Raw genomic sequence first — 21,147 nt, 5'->3', positions numbered from 1 at the left:
CTGTATCAAAAGATATAGCTACTAGCCAGTAATAAGTGTACAATTTTATTTTTTTAAAAGTACAACACAAGGCCACAGTTGATCATGACTCAGCCTAAACTCGAGTCTTTACCACGGTAGGGGATGCTCTTTTTTGGTGAATATTTGGTAGGATGCTGGCTCAAACTTAGGCCAACATATTATATAAAAGAGTTTTTTTAAATTGTAAGGGAGATCACCCTCTCTTGCCTCGTGTCTAGGTCCCATCCTTGGTACCCTCCTTTTACTAATCAAAAGCTCTGAGTTGGTGAAGAGAACATTTTAATGTAAAGACTAAAGTGTTGTTAGAGAGAAGTCGTGAGAGAATTATTTTGCAAATAAGAAAACACAAGGGCAAACTAGAACAAGGTTAATTATATACAAGATTAAGAGAAATTGCCATTGTTAGTGTGTGTTACCAAATGTCACAATGAGAATGTAGATAATGTATTTAGATTTTGAATTTAAATAGAAATTTGCAAAGGAAAAGAAAAGCGGGGGTGAAACGTGTGGTCGGTCACACAGCCTTTTCAAATTATTATTTTTTTTTTTTAGATAGGAGCCTCTTCATATTTGTAAAACAACAAAAGGTGAAAAAGGTGCTGCTTCTGCGTATTGTTCCTAACCCATACAAGGCAAAAGAAATGGGATCACTGATATATAACACAGAACAAGAACAAAATCTTTGCGTTCACCAAAACATTATACTGATTTCTTCAGCTTTTACCCCAAAACTCTCGATGAAGTGTAACCATACAAATATTCTTAGTGCTTCTCAGAAGAAATAAACACACCCACATGGACATTCATCTAAGTGGCCAAGACCAATCGCAGATGACGAAATTGCCAGCAACAAAAAACTGGCTTTACAGTTCATAGCTCTATACAAATAAACGGTAATTTGATTTCAATATCTTCATCTTTTGATAAAATTTTATAGGCAAAAAAGAACATGCAAAAAAAAAAAAAAAAAGTTGTCATTCTCTCCTCTGTATGCCTAATTACCAGTCAATCCAGTGAAGTGCTTCTTCAAGGCCCGGTCTTTCCTGTAATGATTTCTTCCCCCTCCTCCCCTCCTCCCTCTACCCCTAGAATTCCCACGTCCCCCAACCTCGGTGACATCAGTCTCACCTTCCTGCTCCTCATTTGATTCTGTCAGCCTCTTAACCGCACCCAAAGGAAGGTTACCACCACGTCCAAGACCATGGATTAATTCTCTCTGGGCTTGATTAACTAGCGTCGCTTCATCGTAATTCGAAACTGCAACTGAATCTGCCACTTTGTAGCTGTAGTTCTTACCATCCTTGACAAAGAACTGAGGCTTCTTTCGTGAGTTCCATTTAGAATTGGCAGCACTCGGAGCAGAACTTCCAGCCTCTGTCTCCCATGATTTTCCCCGATTTGAATTTATTTTCTCTCCCAGTATCTCAGTTTCCTCCACCCCTGAATCAGCAACACTGAGACCTAAATCATCAAAAGAGTCATCGTACTCATCTTCATACTCAAGTTGGAGTTGCGATATTAGGCCAGTGGTCTTTGCCAAAACCTTTTCATCTCTGGAATCTAGGGCTGCAGAATCAGATGAGGTGACTTTAGACTTCCTGACAAATCTCCCAACTGAAGACGACGATGATGACAATGATGGGCCCACAGTTCGTCGATCCGTGATTGTAAGTGCCACATTGGTAGAGGGTGGGGGGGACATAGGTTCGAATAGTTTCCCTTTCCCTTTATCGTTGCTGCTCACAGAAGTGGACTTGGGAGGTGGAATAGTTTCTAGTGACGGGTCCAGTGACTGTAAATCTTCATGGAGGGTTCCTTCCAAAATCCTCTGGATCACCTCTTCTGGATTCTGGTTATAGACTTCAAGACAAGCAGATAAGAAGCCCCTGCCATAGTCGGGGAAAAGGTCTCTTATTTGACTAATTTTGGACTCGACAATTGCAGTGTCTTCATCCACCTGCAACTTCTTGTTTGTCAGAGAGGTTGGTACATGAGGTATCTCCTTAGTATTGGCTTCCAAAGGATGCTTCGTGATTCCAGAAAGATATTGGAATTGTTCATCATCCATTAAAACCCATCCTGCATGATAACATTGGAAGTAATGATTTCACAAGCAAGGATTGATTCAAAAGATAAGTTTGCAAAATAATAACGAGCATATAGCGTACAAGAATGAACATTCAATAATCTGTGTGATGGTTCTCTCCAAGACATACTCTATTATACAGTAGTTGTTCTCTAAAAGGTCAAACAATCCCCAAGCATATTGAATAATCACAATCAGTTTTGTAGCAAATTGTACATGCTTAGCGCATGTTACATAAAAATACTCATTTTTTTATATGCATGATGTGGAATGCTTTAATAAATACTAAAAAAGTTCTGACAAGTTGGTAAACGTTATGTCCGTACAGAAAGCCCCGAAGCTTTCATATCAAATTAGCAAATGTTTTATGAGATAATCATACCAGTCTTAGCAAGAATAGCAGGTATAAGCATATAGTTTTCCATGCTGCCCAGATAAACAAACAAAAAAAATATGATGATTGGCCACTTTTTTCCATGATACAGTAAATATATTCACATAACTACATACCACTTTCTCAAGCCATTGACAAAAACACCATCAACTTTAGAGGAGGGAATTTGTTTATGTAGTGTTTTGCAGCATAAGATATTTGTGTACCTCCTCTCCTCGTCTGTATAATTTTTTACCTCAAGTTGATGCATTTATATCCTGAATCAGTTGCTTCCCTGACGTAGGACATATTAGGAAACTAAAGCTGAAGGCTGCCTACAATATGAATTATGGTGGGTTTCGGATATGGAAAGCATAGAGTGAAAAAAGCTTGACATTTAGCTTGTTTTTATAAGCCGGATTGCAAGATTCTGGAATTAGTCGTAGCAATTCACTGGACAGTCATCGTTTAGGAGTTTTCAGGTGTTAATTCAAAGGTTAGAGTTTTGGGAGTGACGAATAAACTTTTTTAATGCAATAGTAACCCAAGAATAATAACTTAGTTGGTTTCCTACATAGAGCTCCTTAGAAATAACTCCATAAGATAAAGTTGCTCAAAGCATAACACAAAGCCTTTAAAACTCAACTCTAATGAAATAGTAACCCAAGGTTCGTGGAAGAAGAATCTTAGTTTCCTACTTAGAGCTCCTTAGAAGTAACTCTACAATATAAAGTTGCAAAAAATATCACAGAAAGCCTCTAAAACTCAACTCTAAGGTGAGGTTGCATAAAGCATCAATTAAAGCCTCCGAACTCAACTCTACGTAATAGAAGAATTAAGGCCTTGTTTGGTTTGTATTTGAGAAACATGTTTTGAGATAAAAAGTACGAAAATTTGTTTGGTTTGATTTTTTTTCAAAAGATGTTTTGAAAAATTATTTTAAGAGAGAGTTTTGGAAAAAGTGATTGATTTGATGTGTATGAGAGAAAGATTTGTTTGGAAAATTTGTAAACCAAACAAGTTTTGGAAAAAAAATTTGAAAAAATTTGTTTGGTTTGATTACTTTTGAAAACTTATTTGCAGAGATTTTTCTCAAAATTTTTTGAGAAACACAAGCCAAACAAGGCCTAAATATTTCTGCTAGTTCCGCTAATTATTCTGTTTTTTTTTTTTTTGTGTGTGTGTGTGTGCGCGCGCGCGGAAGATCTCTTCTTCTCTTTGTACATTCTCGCTTTTCTTTATAATTAATAAAAGACAAATTACACTAACCTCCACTGAGGTTTTGAGAAAATATGACATATCTCATAGTTTTGGCATAACTACATTGGGCTCTCTTATGATTTTAATTCACATAACACTTGGCCCCTATTTCATTAATAACTCATTGGTTATTCAAATGAAAAAATGATGTTATCATCTCTTTCACACTGAAATATATATTTTTCTTTATTTATCCTTCTGTTTTCACACTATTTGCATTAGTTTTGGTCTACGTTACACGGACTCGGATGCGGATATCAGATGTGGGTGCGTATCTAGGGATCGGACACTTCAAAACTAAAAATCGACGATATGTGGATATGAAGACGAGTTAAAAAAAAAGTTAAGAAATAATAGATTCTATTAAAAAAATAAATAACAAATAAAAATTATATTAGGCATAAAATAAATTGTATTACATATATAATTTAATATGGTATATTATATAAATTACATTGTATAAAATAAATTATATTAAAAAGGAGAGAGAGAGAGAGAAGAAAACAGAGCGGAGAGACGAAGACATCGAAAGTAAGAGAGGATAGAGAAGAAGAGAACAATCAAGAGTGAAAGAAAAGAGAGACGAAGAGAATGATCGAGAGAGACAAAGAGAGAGATGACAGATCGAGAGATAGAGAACAAAGTCGAGTGAGAGAAAGAGAGGGAGATCGAAGAAGATGAAAATCGCACCTAAGATGAAGATCGAAGCCCTAATCTCCATTTTCATAGTCCTAATTGCAGGTATGCCATTTTTCTTCGTCATATGCCGTATCCACTTTCTCCATGTCGTATCCCGGCCGGATTCCATACCCGTACCCATGTTGTGACGGGTCGTGTTGTGTCGTGTTGGCATGAGTACTTCGTCAAAATTGAGGAGTCCATGTAACATGGTTCCTTTAACCTTACTAAAAGAAAGATTGGTGTAATTATGCCAAAATGACGAAGGTAATTGTATTTTCTCCCATCCTCAAGGAGGATAACTTGGGGATAATAAAACTTTGATTTTGATTATTCTAGATCAAATAAAAATTACATATACCCCAAAACGTAACTTGAGTCCATAAGATGGCGTATGAATAAACACTAAAAGCCATGTCCAATAAATTGTAAAATTACCAAAAGACCCCAGACACCTGAACCATGATTATAAATATAACCATCAACAATCTAACACATAAAATACAGGGAAAAAAACTTCAATTCAACCAAAATAAGTTAATAAAATATCTAGAGCACGCTCCGTGTGAAATTTTAGATTATCCTCTTATCCCCTTTACATGCTTGCCAATCATTCCAAATAGTCATCATTAACAAACTTTTGAGAAAGGCCAAGTGAACAGCAGCCCAAAAAATTGAAAATATATGAATATTGGATCTATCCATGAAAACAAAACACAAATAAAACTTCAATACAAATAATTCAATAGAATAACTGTTCTTGACATTGTTCAAAAACCTAGTTCAATTATGCTTACAGAATGAAGAAAAAAATGGTATTACCTGCCTATGTCATTTGTTACCATGCTTCCACTTCTTCAACTTTAATTTTAAATATTTTACAAAATATAGAAAAATAAAGAATCCAAAGGCTTAGGCCTTTTGAAGCAAGAAGTGGAATACATTGCCTAAACCTTTTGTCTTTTTAAATTTTAAGTACTCTTCACACTCACTGTCTCAGCACTTAACACACCAATAAGAAGAAAAAAGTATTACTGTGTTGGTAGAGTAACTAGAATTGAGCAAAATCTCTTCAAAACCAGCTTTTTTTAATAAGAATACATACCTGTACTCTGCAAAAACTCAACTCTCTCCATTATCTTGTGCTTTTTTTCAACATTTTGGAAAAATGTTGCCCAGCTCCAGCCCTCTTGAGCATATGAATATCCTCCACTGATTTCCCTAAAAGTCTGAACCAAAATGTCTGCCCTTATGACAGGATCCTCCACTTTTGCTGGGAACATCTTTGTGACAACTGGAAGGGGGAAGCTGCCTTCAAACACTTCATCACTAAGATAGCAAACATCTAGTAAATTCCAACCAAATTTCACTATCCTCATTGATAACATCTTCAAACTCAGAGTGATATTAGAAAGCATATCACCATTTGTTCCCTGAAGTCCATCTTCTCCTGTAGTAAAGATAATTCGAAATCCCCTCTGTAAAGATGGAAGCAATGAATCATGTAATCTTGCTAGGGTACTGAGCAATTCCTCATTTCCAAAACTGCATTTACAAAAGATTTAGTTGGATGGTGCTTCACAAGCAATTCAAAGTACTGATAAAATGGAAAGGAATTGGACTTATAATTAAAGATATTGACAAGTTAGCTTGGTATTGTCTAATATGTATAGTTGTCTACATTCAGAATAAAACACAACCATAACAACTGGAAAATGTAAACATAAATAGCTTCAGAACCCTCGTTTCCCACTTTTTCACATTATTGACTGAGACAACCCGGATAACTAATCTTCACTTCCCATCTTATGCATTTTCTGTGTCCTTGCATATAAAGATGTGGAGAACTTTCCATTTTACCTAGTACCATAATGTCGCTAAGATGTGCTCATGTGCACTTGTTGCTTATGCTATTTCACATTACATTATAAATCTATTCCCCACCCCCACCTCTTTCTTGTTTCAGAATACAGAAAATTATCCAACCTTGAGCATACCAAGAATTAGTGATGCCACCCATTTACATAGCTACAAAACAAAGGAAAACACCAAACTCCTATTAAAAGACCCTGTGCACTCCTTACAACTCAAATGGTTCAATGAAGTCCAAAAATTGTTCCATGTTAGGATTCTCCCTCCCCAAGGTTCAACTACTTCGTTACATAGACTCTCCTAAATAAGTGAAGTACTCATGCTGGACACTTTACACAGGTAAAGGTATGAGATGTGTCCAGCATGTGTAGTTGGACATTTACCCAAATGTTTAGAATATCCCCCAAAAAAAGGCTCTATGTCACCTTGTAAACACCATTTAATTCCAAAAAATAAAAGAATATTAAGAAATATAATTATTTTGCTATGTACCTATGTCAATAGACTAAAAAACACAAACACTTCTAAGAAGATGCATGTCCATATCCAACACCAACACTCATTGGATAGTTCCCAACATGTATCAAACACATATCCAAACGTGTCATATTATTTTTAAAAATTTTAGACTCAAACATGCTTCAAACATTTAGGGACATGCATGAAATAAATTATAAACAAAATAATTTAGAGCTCTGCTATCGAAATCTTTCAATTCACAATTCAATTCATGATTCAATTTGCATTTTTTGCAAAATCGATACGAATCTATGGATGAATCTATTTTGGAAGTGAATCTCTAATGAATCGCACGATTCACGATTCGATACACTTTTTACGATTCACGATTCGATACACTTTTTACGATTCACGCAATTCTTAAAACTATCGTGTCCAACATATTTTCAACTCCTTTTTTCTCCATTTTTTTAGTAAAAATGAGATAATGTAACTTCTAATAGCGTTTATTGCCAGAATAACCAATATATACGATTTTTTGTTATTTTAGTAATTATGATCATTGAGTTTTTAATAAGATCCAATCAGATTCAATCAAACACAACGGGTGTGTTTGGTTTATGTTTCGAGATAAATTTTTAAAAAATATTTTGGGAAAAGAGTTTAGAAATTTTTTTGGTTTGTTTGGTTGTATATTTTAAAAATAGTTTTGGAGTTTGAGATGATTTGATGTTTTGTTGTACTTCAGTAGATGTAAGTAAGAGAAAAAGTGATTGAGAATGAGAGGAAGAGAGAAAAAGTGATTGATTGATGTGTAGGAGAAAAAAAAGTGATTTTGAAAAAAAAATTCAAATAATTTGAACCAAACAAAATTTTGAAATTTTTTTTCAAAAATTATATCTTGAGATACAAACTAAACAAGCCCAACATGTTTTTCTTCTCATTTTTTTCCTTTAAAAAACAAAATCATAATATATCTTCTTCTAAAGATGTTTAAGATTAAAGAAACTTACACAATGAATTATCTATTGTTTTTTTATTAAATTAAATATAGTTAAATATTACATGGGTGATGTCAGTTATACCTTTTAAAATATTTTAGACTTTAAAATAAAAGATCCTAAATATTTTTTCTTATTATTTGGTCATTGTTACTTAGAAAAGTATGTATGCTTATTGTCCACATATCAATATCATTGTTAAATTATTGTTACTTTAAAAATTGAAAGTTTATCTTTGTTTACTTTCTTTATTAAGAATGGTTGATAAGAAATATTTAAAAAAAAAAGAAAAGTAAAATGATGATCTTACATAGGAATCGTTGTTAATTTCTTACCTATTAAACTATGTGATCATCATTCAAAACAACATTTTCATTGATTTAAGTCTAAATATTTCATATTCATAAGATATATTTAACATCCAAGTGTGTAGATATATTTTTCTAAATAATTTAGAAAAAATGACTGAATGTTTACGATTCACGATTTGATTCGATTCGATTCACGATTCGGTACGAGGCCATTTCGATTCATAATTCGAATCCCGATTTGACAACTATAATTTAGAGGATACAATGATGAAAGAAAATTAAGATAAATATATATCTATTGATCTCTCTCCTTTAAACTTCAGGATTAGTATTTGTTGCATTTTGAATATTCATAGATATGACATATAATAAACATATAAAACTACATATTTTGTATGCATCCTTCATGTGTCATGTTGTGGGTCCTTGTTGTGTCCATGCTTCTTAGTCCTTTGACATGAGTAGAGATGGCAATTTAAACCCAGTCCGACCCCCCGACCCCGATTAACACGGGGATTTCTCAAAAAATACCCCCAACGGGCCGGAGACGGTGATAAGTTGTTCCACCCCGGCCCCAGCCCTGTTCCCCGTCCCGATTCTGCCCCGCCTCCCTCTCCTCTCTCACTCACCAACCCACTATATATAATATATACTCTTCTCTCTCTCTCTTATCACAGATCTAATCTAACAAAACTCCTCTCATCTCTCATTTCAAATCTCTCTCTCTCATCTCAGATCCCCTCTTCCTCCGCCGCTCTCTGTCTCTCGTCTCTACGCCGCCGTGGCCGCACTCCGCCGCTTGATACCAGTAGCGCAACCAGTCTCCATCTTCTCTCCTCTCTCAACCGATCGAGACCTCTCTTCTCTCCCTGTGTCTGTGTGTGTGTGTGATGATGATGGCGACTCAGATCACAGTCTCAGATCTGCAGATGTGTGTGTGTGTGTGTGTGTGTGTGTGTGTGTGTGTGTGTGAGATGATGATGATGAGGGGTTCTGTACCTCAGCTGGCTGAAGATTGGTTATGAGGATGATGAGGGGTTCTGTCATGAAGGTGTGTGTGTGTGTGTGTGTGTGAGATGATGATGATGAGGGGTTCTGTAACTCAGCTTTGTAACTCAGTCACCGTCGGGAATGTTTCGGGGTCGGGGAAACCCGATCCCCGTTAGGGGACAGGGGTGGGGGGAGTGAGGGGTTCCCCGTCGGGGATCGGGGGCAGGGATGGGGGGTTCCATACTTTCGGGGATCGGGGACGGGGAGGGCAATCCCCGGCCCCGCCCCGTTGCCATTCCTAGACATGAGAATAACATGAATTTGAATTTGATGCTTAAACACATTAACACTCATACCTAAGTCCATGTAACATAGACCAATATACAAAATGACCAAAAACGAACTCTTCAACCTATGCAAAGGTTGTTTTACACCCTTACGTGTCCTCATATGACATTCTCACCCCAAAAAAATCCACATTATGCATGGGGGAACCAACAATTAAGCTTTCCTCTGACATTTTCCATTGATCCCCCTCTCCAACAATGCAAAGCATCTACCAATACTCTGAATTTCCTAGGCATCCCAAACATCACCAAAATCAATTCCCACAACTCCCTCATGACCTCAGTGAATCAGAAAATGGGACACATATTCCCCACCTTCCTTGCATAAGCAACACCAATTAACAAGGTAATATGTTACTGTGTTCTGACAGTATCGGCATAGCTACATTATCTTAAATAGACACAGCCTATCTAGAAAAAGAACCATCCAAAAAGACCTAATAGGTTACTGTGTTCATCCTCAAATTGATCATTGACTCATTGAACCGGTTACATTACAAAAACTAAAGCCATTATTTTATATTCATTCATTAGAATGATCGTTGAGTTGTATTTTATAATAGGTACCCATAATGCTCCTCAGATGTGCATTTGTGGTTGTTTCTGATGTTTGAAATTTTTGGAATTTTCATATACCAGCCAATTGTTCAATATCAAGCAAGGCAAGAATAACCAATTTCATAGGAGCCTGCCAATACCATGGCCAAAATTTATAAACCATGCAACAAGTAGAAGGTTCCGCTTCAAGATTTCTCAGTTCATAAATTAACATGTTTCTGAGGGTATGGCTACATGATCTCAAATAGTAACCGACAGATCTAGTAAACAACCCATTCATGAAAACCAAATGGCTTACCTTTCATTCATTAGATTAATCATCGACTCAATGAATCCAATAAATATGTTACAAAAACTAAACCCAAAACCGTGGATGATTGCATATCAATTCATATGGTAAAAACAAGTTTTAAATATCTGTCATTAAGTAGTGGGACTTTAGCTTTATGATACTATTATTCACTCAGTTATCGACCGATATATGACCATATCACCAATACAATACATACCCTGTTATTTAAAAACCAGCTCCATTCTTAAGAGATAAATGTCAAATTTCCATCATAAGTTCGATACCTCATTTCAACAGGGCATGAGAAAAAGACGGCTGCAGGCTTGTATGCACTTACAAAAGCATCCATGGATACAATAGCATCATTTATGAAGTCCATTACCTGGGGAGAAAACCAGAAAAGTTCATAATCACTGAAATATAAGGTCATGCATCTGTACTAAAAAGTAAGAGAAAGAGGTGAAGAGACACTTTGTTTGCTCTGGAGATTATTTCCAAACAAAATTCTTCTTTCAGTGGCTTGCATAATTAAAGAAAAATAATTTTTGCCTGCATGGTGCCTGTATAAGAAATTTATGTTTAATACTAATTTAGAGAAACTTTTTCCTCCAATATTTTAGTGTAATCATTTGAAACTAGTCTCTAGGACAAAAAAAAAGGGTTTAGACCATAGAACAATCATGTTATGTAGTTTCTCCAAGGAAATAATCTCCACCGCAACAAACAAACAGGGACCAAAAAAATTATTTATGCATGAGCTATAACCTCCAAATAGTCTGCACAAAGCTGACTGGATCCATGATCTTCATGGCCATGAGAAGAAAATAGAACCTGTATAAAAATCCAGGGAAGAAATTTCTAGAATGATTTACAGATGTATGAACTCTTTAGTTGTAATGCAGCTCTTTGGAGAAGGCCAAAGAAGAAACTTAAGCAAAGATAGAACATCAAAATAAGCTAATAAATTCTGAAACATATATGTAGGGTAAATACAATAATACTACTCTCAAATTCCCACTTATATTCTATTATTCGCTGTTTGCAAACTTCAGCTTACACAGGGACACAATGATCTCAACATTATGTTACATGGACTCGAGTGTGTGTGTCAGGTCTAGGTATGTCTCAAAGCATCACATTTATCTAATCCTTCAATTTAAGGACATGAGTACACAACTAAACATTCATATTTTGTTCAATAAAAACTTAATTTATTTTCTAACATTGAATAGTACCTTTATGTAACATAAGAGCGTTTAACAATGCTACTTTACTCATATTGAAGCAACCATGCAATAGACAACATTGTTAGGGTAGTACATGTACAATACCAGAAACTTCAATTAATTGACATGCTTTTGGGTATATGCCAAAATCAAACATGGTAGACATATTAATACCTAGCCATCAATGTGTCCAGCACAGGTACTTCAAACACATTGAAGAATCCATGTAACATGGTCCAGAAAGGAGTTAAACTTCCTAAAAGATCTGACTATGGATAGGCAAAAGAACACAAAAATAAATTCAATAGCCTTAAAGGTCATCAAAAAAAAGAGGATGAAGGTAATGTAGGTGCTATTTTCTATTCAGTAAGTGCATAAACTGTACTCTCCTTCAGAAATCCCACTAGTAATCAAATTCATCCCAAACAACTTTTGACCTCCTCATTAAACCAAATTTTACACATCCGAATCCCTATTTACATAAAATTCACCATCACAAGACATGTTTTTTTTCACTTAACACAGTTGACACTTTGTCATATATTTTCATAGCCTTTCAGCACCTGAGATACCTAGGATGATTTCATCATCAAATCCACAAGAAGATAGGTTTTGATGAAAAATGTAGTTAACGACCGCTCAAAAATTAGTAATTGAGCTACTTAAGATCTCGATACAGAAGTTCATCAAAGACATAAATCACATGGATAAAAAAAAAAAAAGAATAAAATGATAGGGCATCATTCAATGAGATAAAGATATAGATAGAAGTAATATGCAGAAAATAGACCCCAATCCAGTGAGAAAAAAGGTAATAGAATACCAAATTCCACCTTGAACTTGCAAGGGGGATAAAAGTGGCCTCCAAATTTTTTTATTTTTATTTTTTAAAGAGTTTCAAACCAAAATCCAACTCTGACGTTCTAGACAAATATACCATCTCTGGATCTCCCCAATAAAATCACTAAAGCCGCTCGAAAAAATACCAACTTAGAATTTGACAAGCATATCACATACTTGATGAGAATTAAAAATGCTAAAATATTCATATTTTAGGTATTCAAAATCTTCATCCAAAAACATTTTGGCCATACATACTATGAATTCAGATGAAAACCAAATCAACTAATGATTTTTAACTAGAAATGTCAAGTCAATAGCATACACTAAACAAAATCGTGGGTGAGTCAGACAAAAATCTAAACTCAACATTCAGATTTCAGAGACATAATACTGATATAAATCTAAAACACCAGCTATACCAAAAAAAAAAAAAAAAAAAAAAAAAAAAAAGATTCATTCCATGATCAGTAAGACAGAAAGTTCATTGCGAAAGTATACCTCTAGAGACGCACTGCAACGTTGATGCATTGTATGGACAATTTTCAGGAAATGCGACAATGCAGCAATAAAACTATCATGGATACTAGGCTGGGCCTTCAAAGCATTCACAACCTGCAAAACATACTACATGTGAGAGAGAGAGAGAGAGAGAGAGAGAGAGGGGGGGGGGGGGGATCTTTGCACCCACAATTGGATTCAAAGTTTAAAACAATCCAAACTCCAAAGTAGCTGCTACACAGAGCAGGAGCAACAGCGGAAATTGGCACTACATCAGTTGACAAAATGTTGTGTTTCCTCCCAACAAGCCTGATCGATCAAGAAGTGAGAGGCTTCAAACAAACCAACAACAAAATTTAAGGTTTTGTTTGGAACTTGGATTTGTGGAGGGGGGAAAAATAAATATAAGTTAATTTCTTTTTCTTTTTTCCTTCCACAAGTCCAAGATCTAAACACAACATAAAATGCTCCATATCAAGGTAGTATGGTGTTAGCACCATCCTAGCACCATGATGTGGCATAAAACATGCAATAACTCGTCGTCAGGAATTCAAAGGGGTATCTAGAGTCTCCATAAGAATAAGAAATGATAAGGAATGCATGCATTGTTCAGAAAATGCCAATTGGCCATAGGGATGGAACGGTTGAAGTAAATGAATTCAAGAAGGATGTCTCTATGTTTGTGCCGCATCATGTTCATATCCGTACTTTTTAGGTAGGTAGTTATCGTACTAAGGATAAGGGAAGGAGGATCAGAAATGACAAGGAATGCATGCATTGTTGAGAAAAGGCCAATTGCCCAAAAGGATGGAAAAATTGAAGTAAATGAATTCAAGAAGGATGTTTGTGTCGTGTTCATGTTCGTATCCATACTTCTTCGGTAGTTAGTTATTGTACTAAGGATATGGAAAGAGCAAGGACAAAACAGAACATATGGCATACCATCAAACCAAATGTCATCCTTGCTTTGAAACAAATATAGCTTTAATAAAGCCAGATTTTAGAATAAGTTTATGCAGGTGATCCAAAATAGTTGGGATGAAACTCGATTAAACTCTGTTAGCGAAGGCATCATAAGGATGTGATTTTGAAGAGCCAAGATTTTGTTAATTTATGTTAGCGATGGCATTGTGATTTTAAAGAACCATTGATCAAGTAACTGTAGGAGGCATTTGTTTCATTTTCGAAAACAGTTTTCTGTTATTGTTTTAAAAAATCAAATCAAAAACTTGTTTTTTGTTTTATGAACTATCCACTTTAGCACCTTCTGGTATGGTCCGATAGCACTTTACCCCCTATGTTTTAAAAATAGCCACATACCTCCCATATGGTTTTGGACCTAAGAAGCACGGACACAGACACGGACACGGACACGGACACGTGACACGACACGGATACGTGGACACGTAAATTTTCAAAAAATGTAGCATACGACACGTTAGGGACACGTTCAAAACATGTATTTTTATTATATGTATATTTTTAAATATTTAATTTGTATTCTATATCAAATATTTAATTTTACCAAATTTATCAACTTTAGGTATGCTATTTTAGTAAAAAAAATTAAAAATTATAATTTTTTTTGAAAAAAATAGTATCCTCAGCATGTCCCAACTTGTCCGCAGCGTGCCTAAAGTGTTCCAACGTGTCCAACTCTTTCCAGCATGTCTAACACGTGTCCGGAGCGTGTCCGACACCTATACGCGACCTCTGGAGAGGTGTCCGTGCTTCATAATTTTGGACTAAATTGCTAGTTACATTTTCCGTCCAAATAGGTAGAAATTGGGCAACACACAAAAGTTCAGAGTAGGATAAAAAATTCTATCAAAATCAAATTTGAATATGTAAAAGACCAAATTATCCTTCATTTCATATTCGTCCTTCAAAACTTAACAAAAACCCTAACCCTACCCTCCCACCACCACCCACTCCAACCTCTTCCACCACTAGCTCTCTACCACCACATGCCACTGCTCCTTGCCTTTCCCACCTCCCCATCCCTCCCTATACTCCCTCGCCAATGCCTCCCTCCTTGCGATTACAACAACTCAATCCAACGCTTCGGAACAGGCACACAAACATGGTAGAGCAGCTTTAGCCTTTCCTTACACGTTAATTTGTTGTTCTGGGTATAATTTGTGTCCTCCAATCTATCTCATTAGTCTCTTGTAATGTCCTGAAGGTTAGGATTCAAATCCTAACAATTTGCAATCTTAATATATACATATATATATATATATATATATTTATGTAGTATATATAAATGTGCATGCATATGAACTTGCTACCAAGTTCATATATATATATATATGAAAAAATTTATCGTTTAATTGTTATTAAATTAGTAATTACGTTAAAATTTAGTAATTAGGTTAAAAATTAAGAAAATCAAATTTCTTAATTGCTATTTGATTTAGAAATTCTCTTTTTAATTTTTTTATTTTACAAAAATAATGAGATGTAGACAAAGAGAACAAAGGGTATAATCATCTACTACACTTAGTGAGCTAGAATATGGCCAAGGCAAGCCCTTCATTATTATTAGTAAGATGGGGCAGAGGGATAAGCCTAGAGACGAGAGAAAAGAATGGCAAGCAAATGCTAATCAAGTTAGTGTTGCAATGCAATCCAAAACCACATGAGAGGTATGTGGTTATTTTTAAAACCCAGAGGGTAAAGTTCTCCAAGCCTATACCACATGAGGGGTAAAACTGATTTTACCCTCTTTGTTTTTTCAGAACACCCCATTTTTAAGGGAAACAACCTTACATTGTTTTCTAAATTATCAAAAACTACTTTTAAACGAAAATAAAAAAAAAAATATGAAACAAGGTCATTTTTTAACTTCTCATATAAAAGAAAATCCAACAAAGCGGAGCGCAACACTGGGCATATGAAGTATGACCTTCTCAATATTTTTGTTTTCAAAAACAACCACGGTTTTCAAACAAGATAGAGAATGCTAATAAAGCATCTATTAGCTCTATTATCAACTCTAAGGGATGCAAGAGATGTCCTATTTTCACCGCCAAACAATATCAATAAAGTTGAATCATCATCTTGTGGATGACATATATTTGGCTTGTCATCTACTGTTAGCACCTTGATATTTGGGAGCTAACGGCTTAACACTTGGTGGCACCATGCGCCTATGTTAGGCTTGGACCGCGCCATGAGGGAGGCATGCCAATACAACAAGGTGGGCTGTGGTGGCACCCAACCCTTGGCCAAAGTATGGGCAACATGGCACGTGCATGGCAAAAATATGACCTTAATGCTATGCTGCAGCATACATGGGGGTTTTACACAATCAGATGGCATGATAGCAAGGCGTGGTGCACAATTTGATTAATTAGCAAGGCAGTTAGGCTTGACCAAGACCAACAAATGGCACTCCGAGCTCTATTTGGCTAGTGGCTTGAGAAATAAGGGAGCAGTTGGTGACAGTTATTTCTGTTTGTTTCAAATCTGTGTTAACCCATTGGCAGTTGGGGGTATCAACTGCCATGGCAGGTGGCATGTGTCCCTTATGTTTTGTAGCTTGTTTGAATTTCAAATGTTCTGATTGTAGCCTATATATATAGGCATGGCCATGCAAACTCGAATTCATCAAGCGTTTGAGAGTTTGGCATTTGGCTTTCCTTTGTAATTGTTGGTGCAATAATCAAGGTGGGTTTTCTCGTAATTTTTGTGTTGCTTGTATGTTTGACGAAATTTAATTTGTGTGTGTGAGTTGCATACATTGTCTGTGTTGCTTATCTTGTATGCTTGATGAAATTTAATCTGTGTGTGAGTTGCATACATTGTCTGAGACCAAGTGTTGGGACTTAGTGCCATTGCAGGAAAATTTTTATATATTAGTCCTGTGACATCTACCGTGGTGGACTTGACATAGGGTTCACCAATTAACTAATTGTGAGGCCAATTCATTCCCATGAAGAGAGGCATGATGACAAAGTTAACACCTCCCAAGGTGGGCAAAAGCTTGAAACTTAATGTCATAATTGTCTAGCAAAGTTTTCTTCTGTAACCTTTTAAAAATCTTCTAAGGATTTATTATCCCTCTGCCAACTTCTCTTTTCTAATAGATAATCTCATTGGTTGCCAAGAAATAAATAAACAAACTCCAAGAATATATATTTAACTTAAGGTCAAGCATTGTTACAATTTACAAAGCTTCCAACTTTCTGCTCAATAGGGGCAAAATAGGATTTAGATAACAAAAAAAAAGATGATAGATTTAACAATCTCAACTCAAAAAGAGCATTGCTTAAAATACCTAATCATTTACAATTACAAATAAGGTAGAAATGTGCATGTTTACCAATGATCTGGTCAAATCTTCATTTTCATGACCATATATAGCACATATATCCAACAACTTAGGCATGTCAAGTAACTTCTTTTCCTGCAAGAGGGCTACATGTGGAATTTGTTAATAGTGTCTTGATAATAAAGATGAATATCATAACAAGAACAAAATTTCATGTTTTCATAGTTTCAATGATCATAATTTTCCTAGGCAATGTAAGATGATAATTACTGGCTAAAATTTAAAATTTAAAGTAAATAATAAATGAGTAGGATAACAAAATGTGCCAAAATGAAAAATGAAAGAACAAACAACAAACTTGAGAGTTTTTATGGAATGATCAAATAATATTCGATTTTCGCATCTAATCTGATGACTAATGTTGATATTGAACACAAATTGGAAACAATAAATGCTCCACCCTAGACATTACCGTAAAATTTGGCATATTTATGAATACAACATCATATTCTCAAAATCTGATACACATGAATAAGATGGGGACATAAAATCGTGCACATTTATGAAGACGACATCATATTCTCAAAAGCCAATGCACATGAATAACATGGGAACATAAAAATATGATAAGAAATGTTCGTAGACAATATTAATCGTCTGCATTCAACTCTTGAATCTAAATTTGAAAATATGCAGTCACTAAAAAGAAAGACACAGATTTGTCATAAAGAAGTATAAATAAACCATATTCAAGCTATTTGCATTAGGTTGCACCATGGTTCTAAATAATAGTATCAGAATACGTATCAATATCTATGATGCGGTCATATATTGGTTGACATTGGACATATGAGCTGATATATCAGTGAATAACAGTATCGAAAGTCCAAAAGCCCGTTACATATTGGCTAACACGATACATTAAAATAAATAAAACCAATATTTAAAACCCTAGGTTGCACTAATACAGTTATGACCAACATCCAGTACACCTCAGTCTTCCAACCAGGTTTAAACTTCCGAAGTTAAATTCCTAAGAGTGTCACTTAGAAGTTCCTTAATTATGCAGAAGTCATAGTGAAAGAAGACAACACACCTGTGTGGTCGTTTGGACTGAGACTATCAGCAGCCCTAGCACCAGGATCTCGATTGGAAGATCTGCAACAGGAGATTCCAAATCATGAACAACTGAAGGAGTGGCACAACTGCAGGGAAAAAAAAAAAAAAATTGCAAAACATTGATACACTGAGAAACTAAAAGTTACTGGTGAAACTTACATGCGGTATAAGACCATGAAAAGACGCCTGCTGAGCTCAAATTCCCCTACAATGACCCCTGCAACTATTCCTTTTACTCCACGATATGGAAAATCATACCACCTACTCCTAAACTGTAGGAAGCTCTCCAAAAAGTTGTGCAAGGAATGATCGCTTGCCACTAAGAAGCACCAGAAGAACAAGGATAAGTATAACAAGAACCAAAGCATCGGCATAAATAAAGATAATTATTAGGGGGACTTACGTGTAATTCCTAGTAGGTGGACTTATTATCGAATAGGTCTTATGATAATAATGGCATTTTTCATCAAACATTATTAAAATACGTCACTAATTGTTAATTTTCAGCGATAGTTTGAAAATTGTCACAAAAAAATCACTAATTATAAGTTTTAGCGACAATTTAAAAAAATCGTCGCAAAAAAGGTCACTAATTTTTAACTTTCAGAGACAATTTGAAAATTTTGTCGTAAAAAAATGTCACGAAATGTAAATTTTAGTGACAATTTATAAAAATCATGACCAAAAAAGTCACAAATTGTCAATTTTTAGCAACATATGCAAAAAATTGTCACAAAAAATTATTTTTAGCAACGATTTTACTAGAACTTATTTTTAATAGGACTTGATGGGAATTAAGTCAAACAATTACTACCTATTGGTAGTTTACCCTAATTATTACTAAGAATTTGAAAATAATTTAGTAATTAATCTAAGCGCACTCTTAGCATATCTACAATTTCTTGCTTGTAGGCTTGGTGGCATCCCCATCTCCATCACCATCTCCACAAATGTGCCAATCGTGCCACAATTTCATTCAACACAATGGAAGTGGATGGACAAACAAAACCTCACGTGGGCATGGACACGCAAGCATATATTGTATGCAAAATTTGCTTGGGAGAAGCCCAGTTTAATGCCTCAAATGAAAGCAGGTAGTTCCAATGTCAGTGATATAACAATATTTAGTAATGGGAGGACGGAAGGAACAACCCCCCATGAGAAAGCTGTGTTTGGGATGGAGTTCTAATCATGACTCTACACTCATATTTGAGTGTGGTGTTTGAATACAACTTTCAAAAATTAATTCCACACCTATTTTTAAAAACTCGGTACAAGCGAAATTTTGAATTTTGAAATTTAGCATATCCGGTCGCCCTCCCGGTAGTCAGGTTGACCGGAACAGTACTATCTTTTTTTTTTAATTTTTTTTTTTGGACAATTGACATCTGTTATTTTTTATATTTTAAATAAAAAATATTTTCAAAATTTTTTAAATTTTTTTTATGAATTTTGAATAGAATTTTGGGTTGTGTGCTTAGTTATGAATTGTAAATTTTTTAATCAAATATCATATGTCACATCAAAAATTCTAAATTCAATTCAAAACTTTTTTTAAAACTCATATCTAAACAAATTTTCCATACTTAAATCATAATTCCAAAACTTACAAACTCAAAATACAACTCTATTATCAAATAATAATTTTAAAACTCTATCCAACGCTACCTAAACAAAACTAAATTCATTTATGATTACTAGTATTATGTCGAAACACAACAGTGCAATAACACAGATAGGCCATGTTTGATTCACAATACTGAGGTATTAATAATCCTATCAAATTAGTGTGGTATTCACTATCCACCCCTATCCCATTAGTAATAATCCTACAAATTTATTATATTAATTATGCATTGGATTAATAATCCTAAATCAAAAGGTCAAAACAATCACAATCCCATACTTTAATCATTTCAATCAAACATGCCCATAGTGTGCAATTATATGATTCAGAAAAAGAAAAAAGAAAAAAGAAAAAAGAGAATTAGAAATGGAAAAGGAGTAAATAGAAACAGACACAAACACTACCTTGTGTCCAGAAATCTCTAGGGCACAATCGGAGCAAGCGAGACAAGTGTGTGTTGAGATGATCGACAACTCGCTGAGACTCGACGGGATCCAATCCGCCTTTGTCAGGGGGTAGACCGGCCGCAACTGCCTCATCTTGGGGCAAGTAATTCACGAAATTGCCACCGGAAACCAAGTTCCTGGTCGATGCATAATCTGATTGTCTGAGAGAATTGGAGAGTGTTGTTGGTTCTGTTTGGGGGGTTTTTGAATTGGGCGTATTCGTAGTCCTAGTACTACTCTTTGCTACAAATTTCTTTTGCTGTTGCTGCTGCTGCTTTCCACCATACCTGTTTTGGGCGTAACGATTTGACATTTTAGAGAGAGAGAGAGAGAGAGAGAGAGAGAGAGAGAAGCGTCCGTCTGAGTTCTGATGATGGAACGAGGATTTTGGAAGGGAACTATGGCGCGGCGCCGAGGCAGCGATGAGCGTCGCTGAAATAATTGCAAATCCAGTGACTATTTTGATTGAGGGCGGCTATTAGCACTCTGACCCCTCAATTGCCACTAACCTTTTCTTTTCTTTTTTTTCTTATTTCTTTTTTTTTTGTCTGTTTCTTTTCGCTCGAATTACACTAGTAATCCGTTTAGATTTGGTCCTCACATTTAACTTTAAATTTTAAGGGGTTGTTTGGGGTGTCTTAAATAAGTGCACTTCTTGAATTTTTTGGATTAAAAAGTTTAAGAAAAAAATATAGTTGTTTGGGTTAACTTTTTAACTTTTTCCGAAAAAATGTGAATCGTTCAATATGTAGAGCTCGTCGAGTACTACATGCCTATGCAAAATCACGTTGATCGGATATCGATAGCTATCTGATCGGATTAGTTTTCTTTCAACCGTTAACTATAACACCATCCCTTTTTTTT

General features: G+C 35.2%; 1 protein-coding gene across 2 annotated transcripts; it reads right to left on the bottom strand.

Annotated features, from left to right (window-relative positions):
- Positions 1-647: 647 nt before the first annotated feature.
- LOC114257927 (uncharacterized) lies at positions 648-20,810 on the bottom strand. Of its 2 annotated transcripts, none has more exons than XM_082873990.1 (9): positions 20,242-20,810; positions 18,370-18,529; positions 18,188-18,249; positions 17,143-17,237; positions 12,816-12,929; positions 11,014-11,079; positions 10,533-10,630; positions 5,524-5,963; positions 648-2,100 (listed from the first exon to the last, which is right to left on the bottom strand). In XM_082873990.1, exons 1-9 carry the CDS (start codon positions 20,594-20,596, stop codon positions 1,016-1,018), a joined length of 2,475 nt encoding a protein of 824 aa, XP_082730116.1. In that variant the 5' UTR covers positions 20,597-20,810; the 3' UTR covers positions 648-1,015. The 2 variants fall into 2 exon arrangements, with proteins under 2 accessions (XP_082730116.1, XP_028053545.2); XM_028197744.2 differs by having other exon boundaries at positions 17,143-17,226; positions 18,188-18,296; positions 20,242-20,766.
- Between the last annotated feature and the right edge of the window lie 337 nt (positions 20,811-21,147).

The sequence above is a fragment of the Camellia sinensis genome, chromosome 6 (assembly GCF_055761805.1).
Source record: "Camellia sinensis isolate YWXY chromosome 6, ASM5576180v1, whole genome shotgun sequence".
In the NCBI taxonomy this organism is placed as follows: Eukaryota; Viridiplantae; Streptophyta; class Magnoliopsida; order Ericales; family Theaceae; genus Camellia; species Camellia sinensis.
The sequence above is the reverse complement of the archived record's forward strand: the minus strand, read 5'-3'. Positions and strand labels throughout refer to the sequence as shown.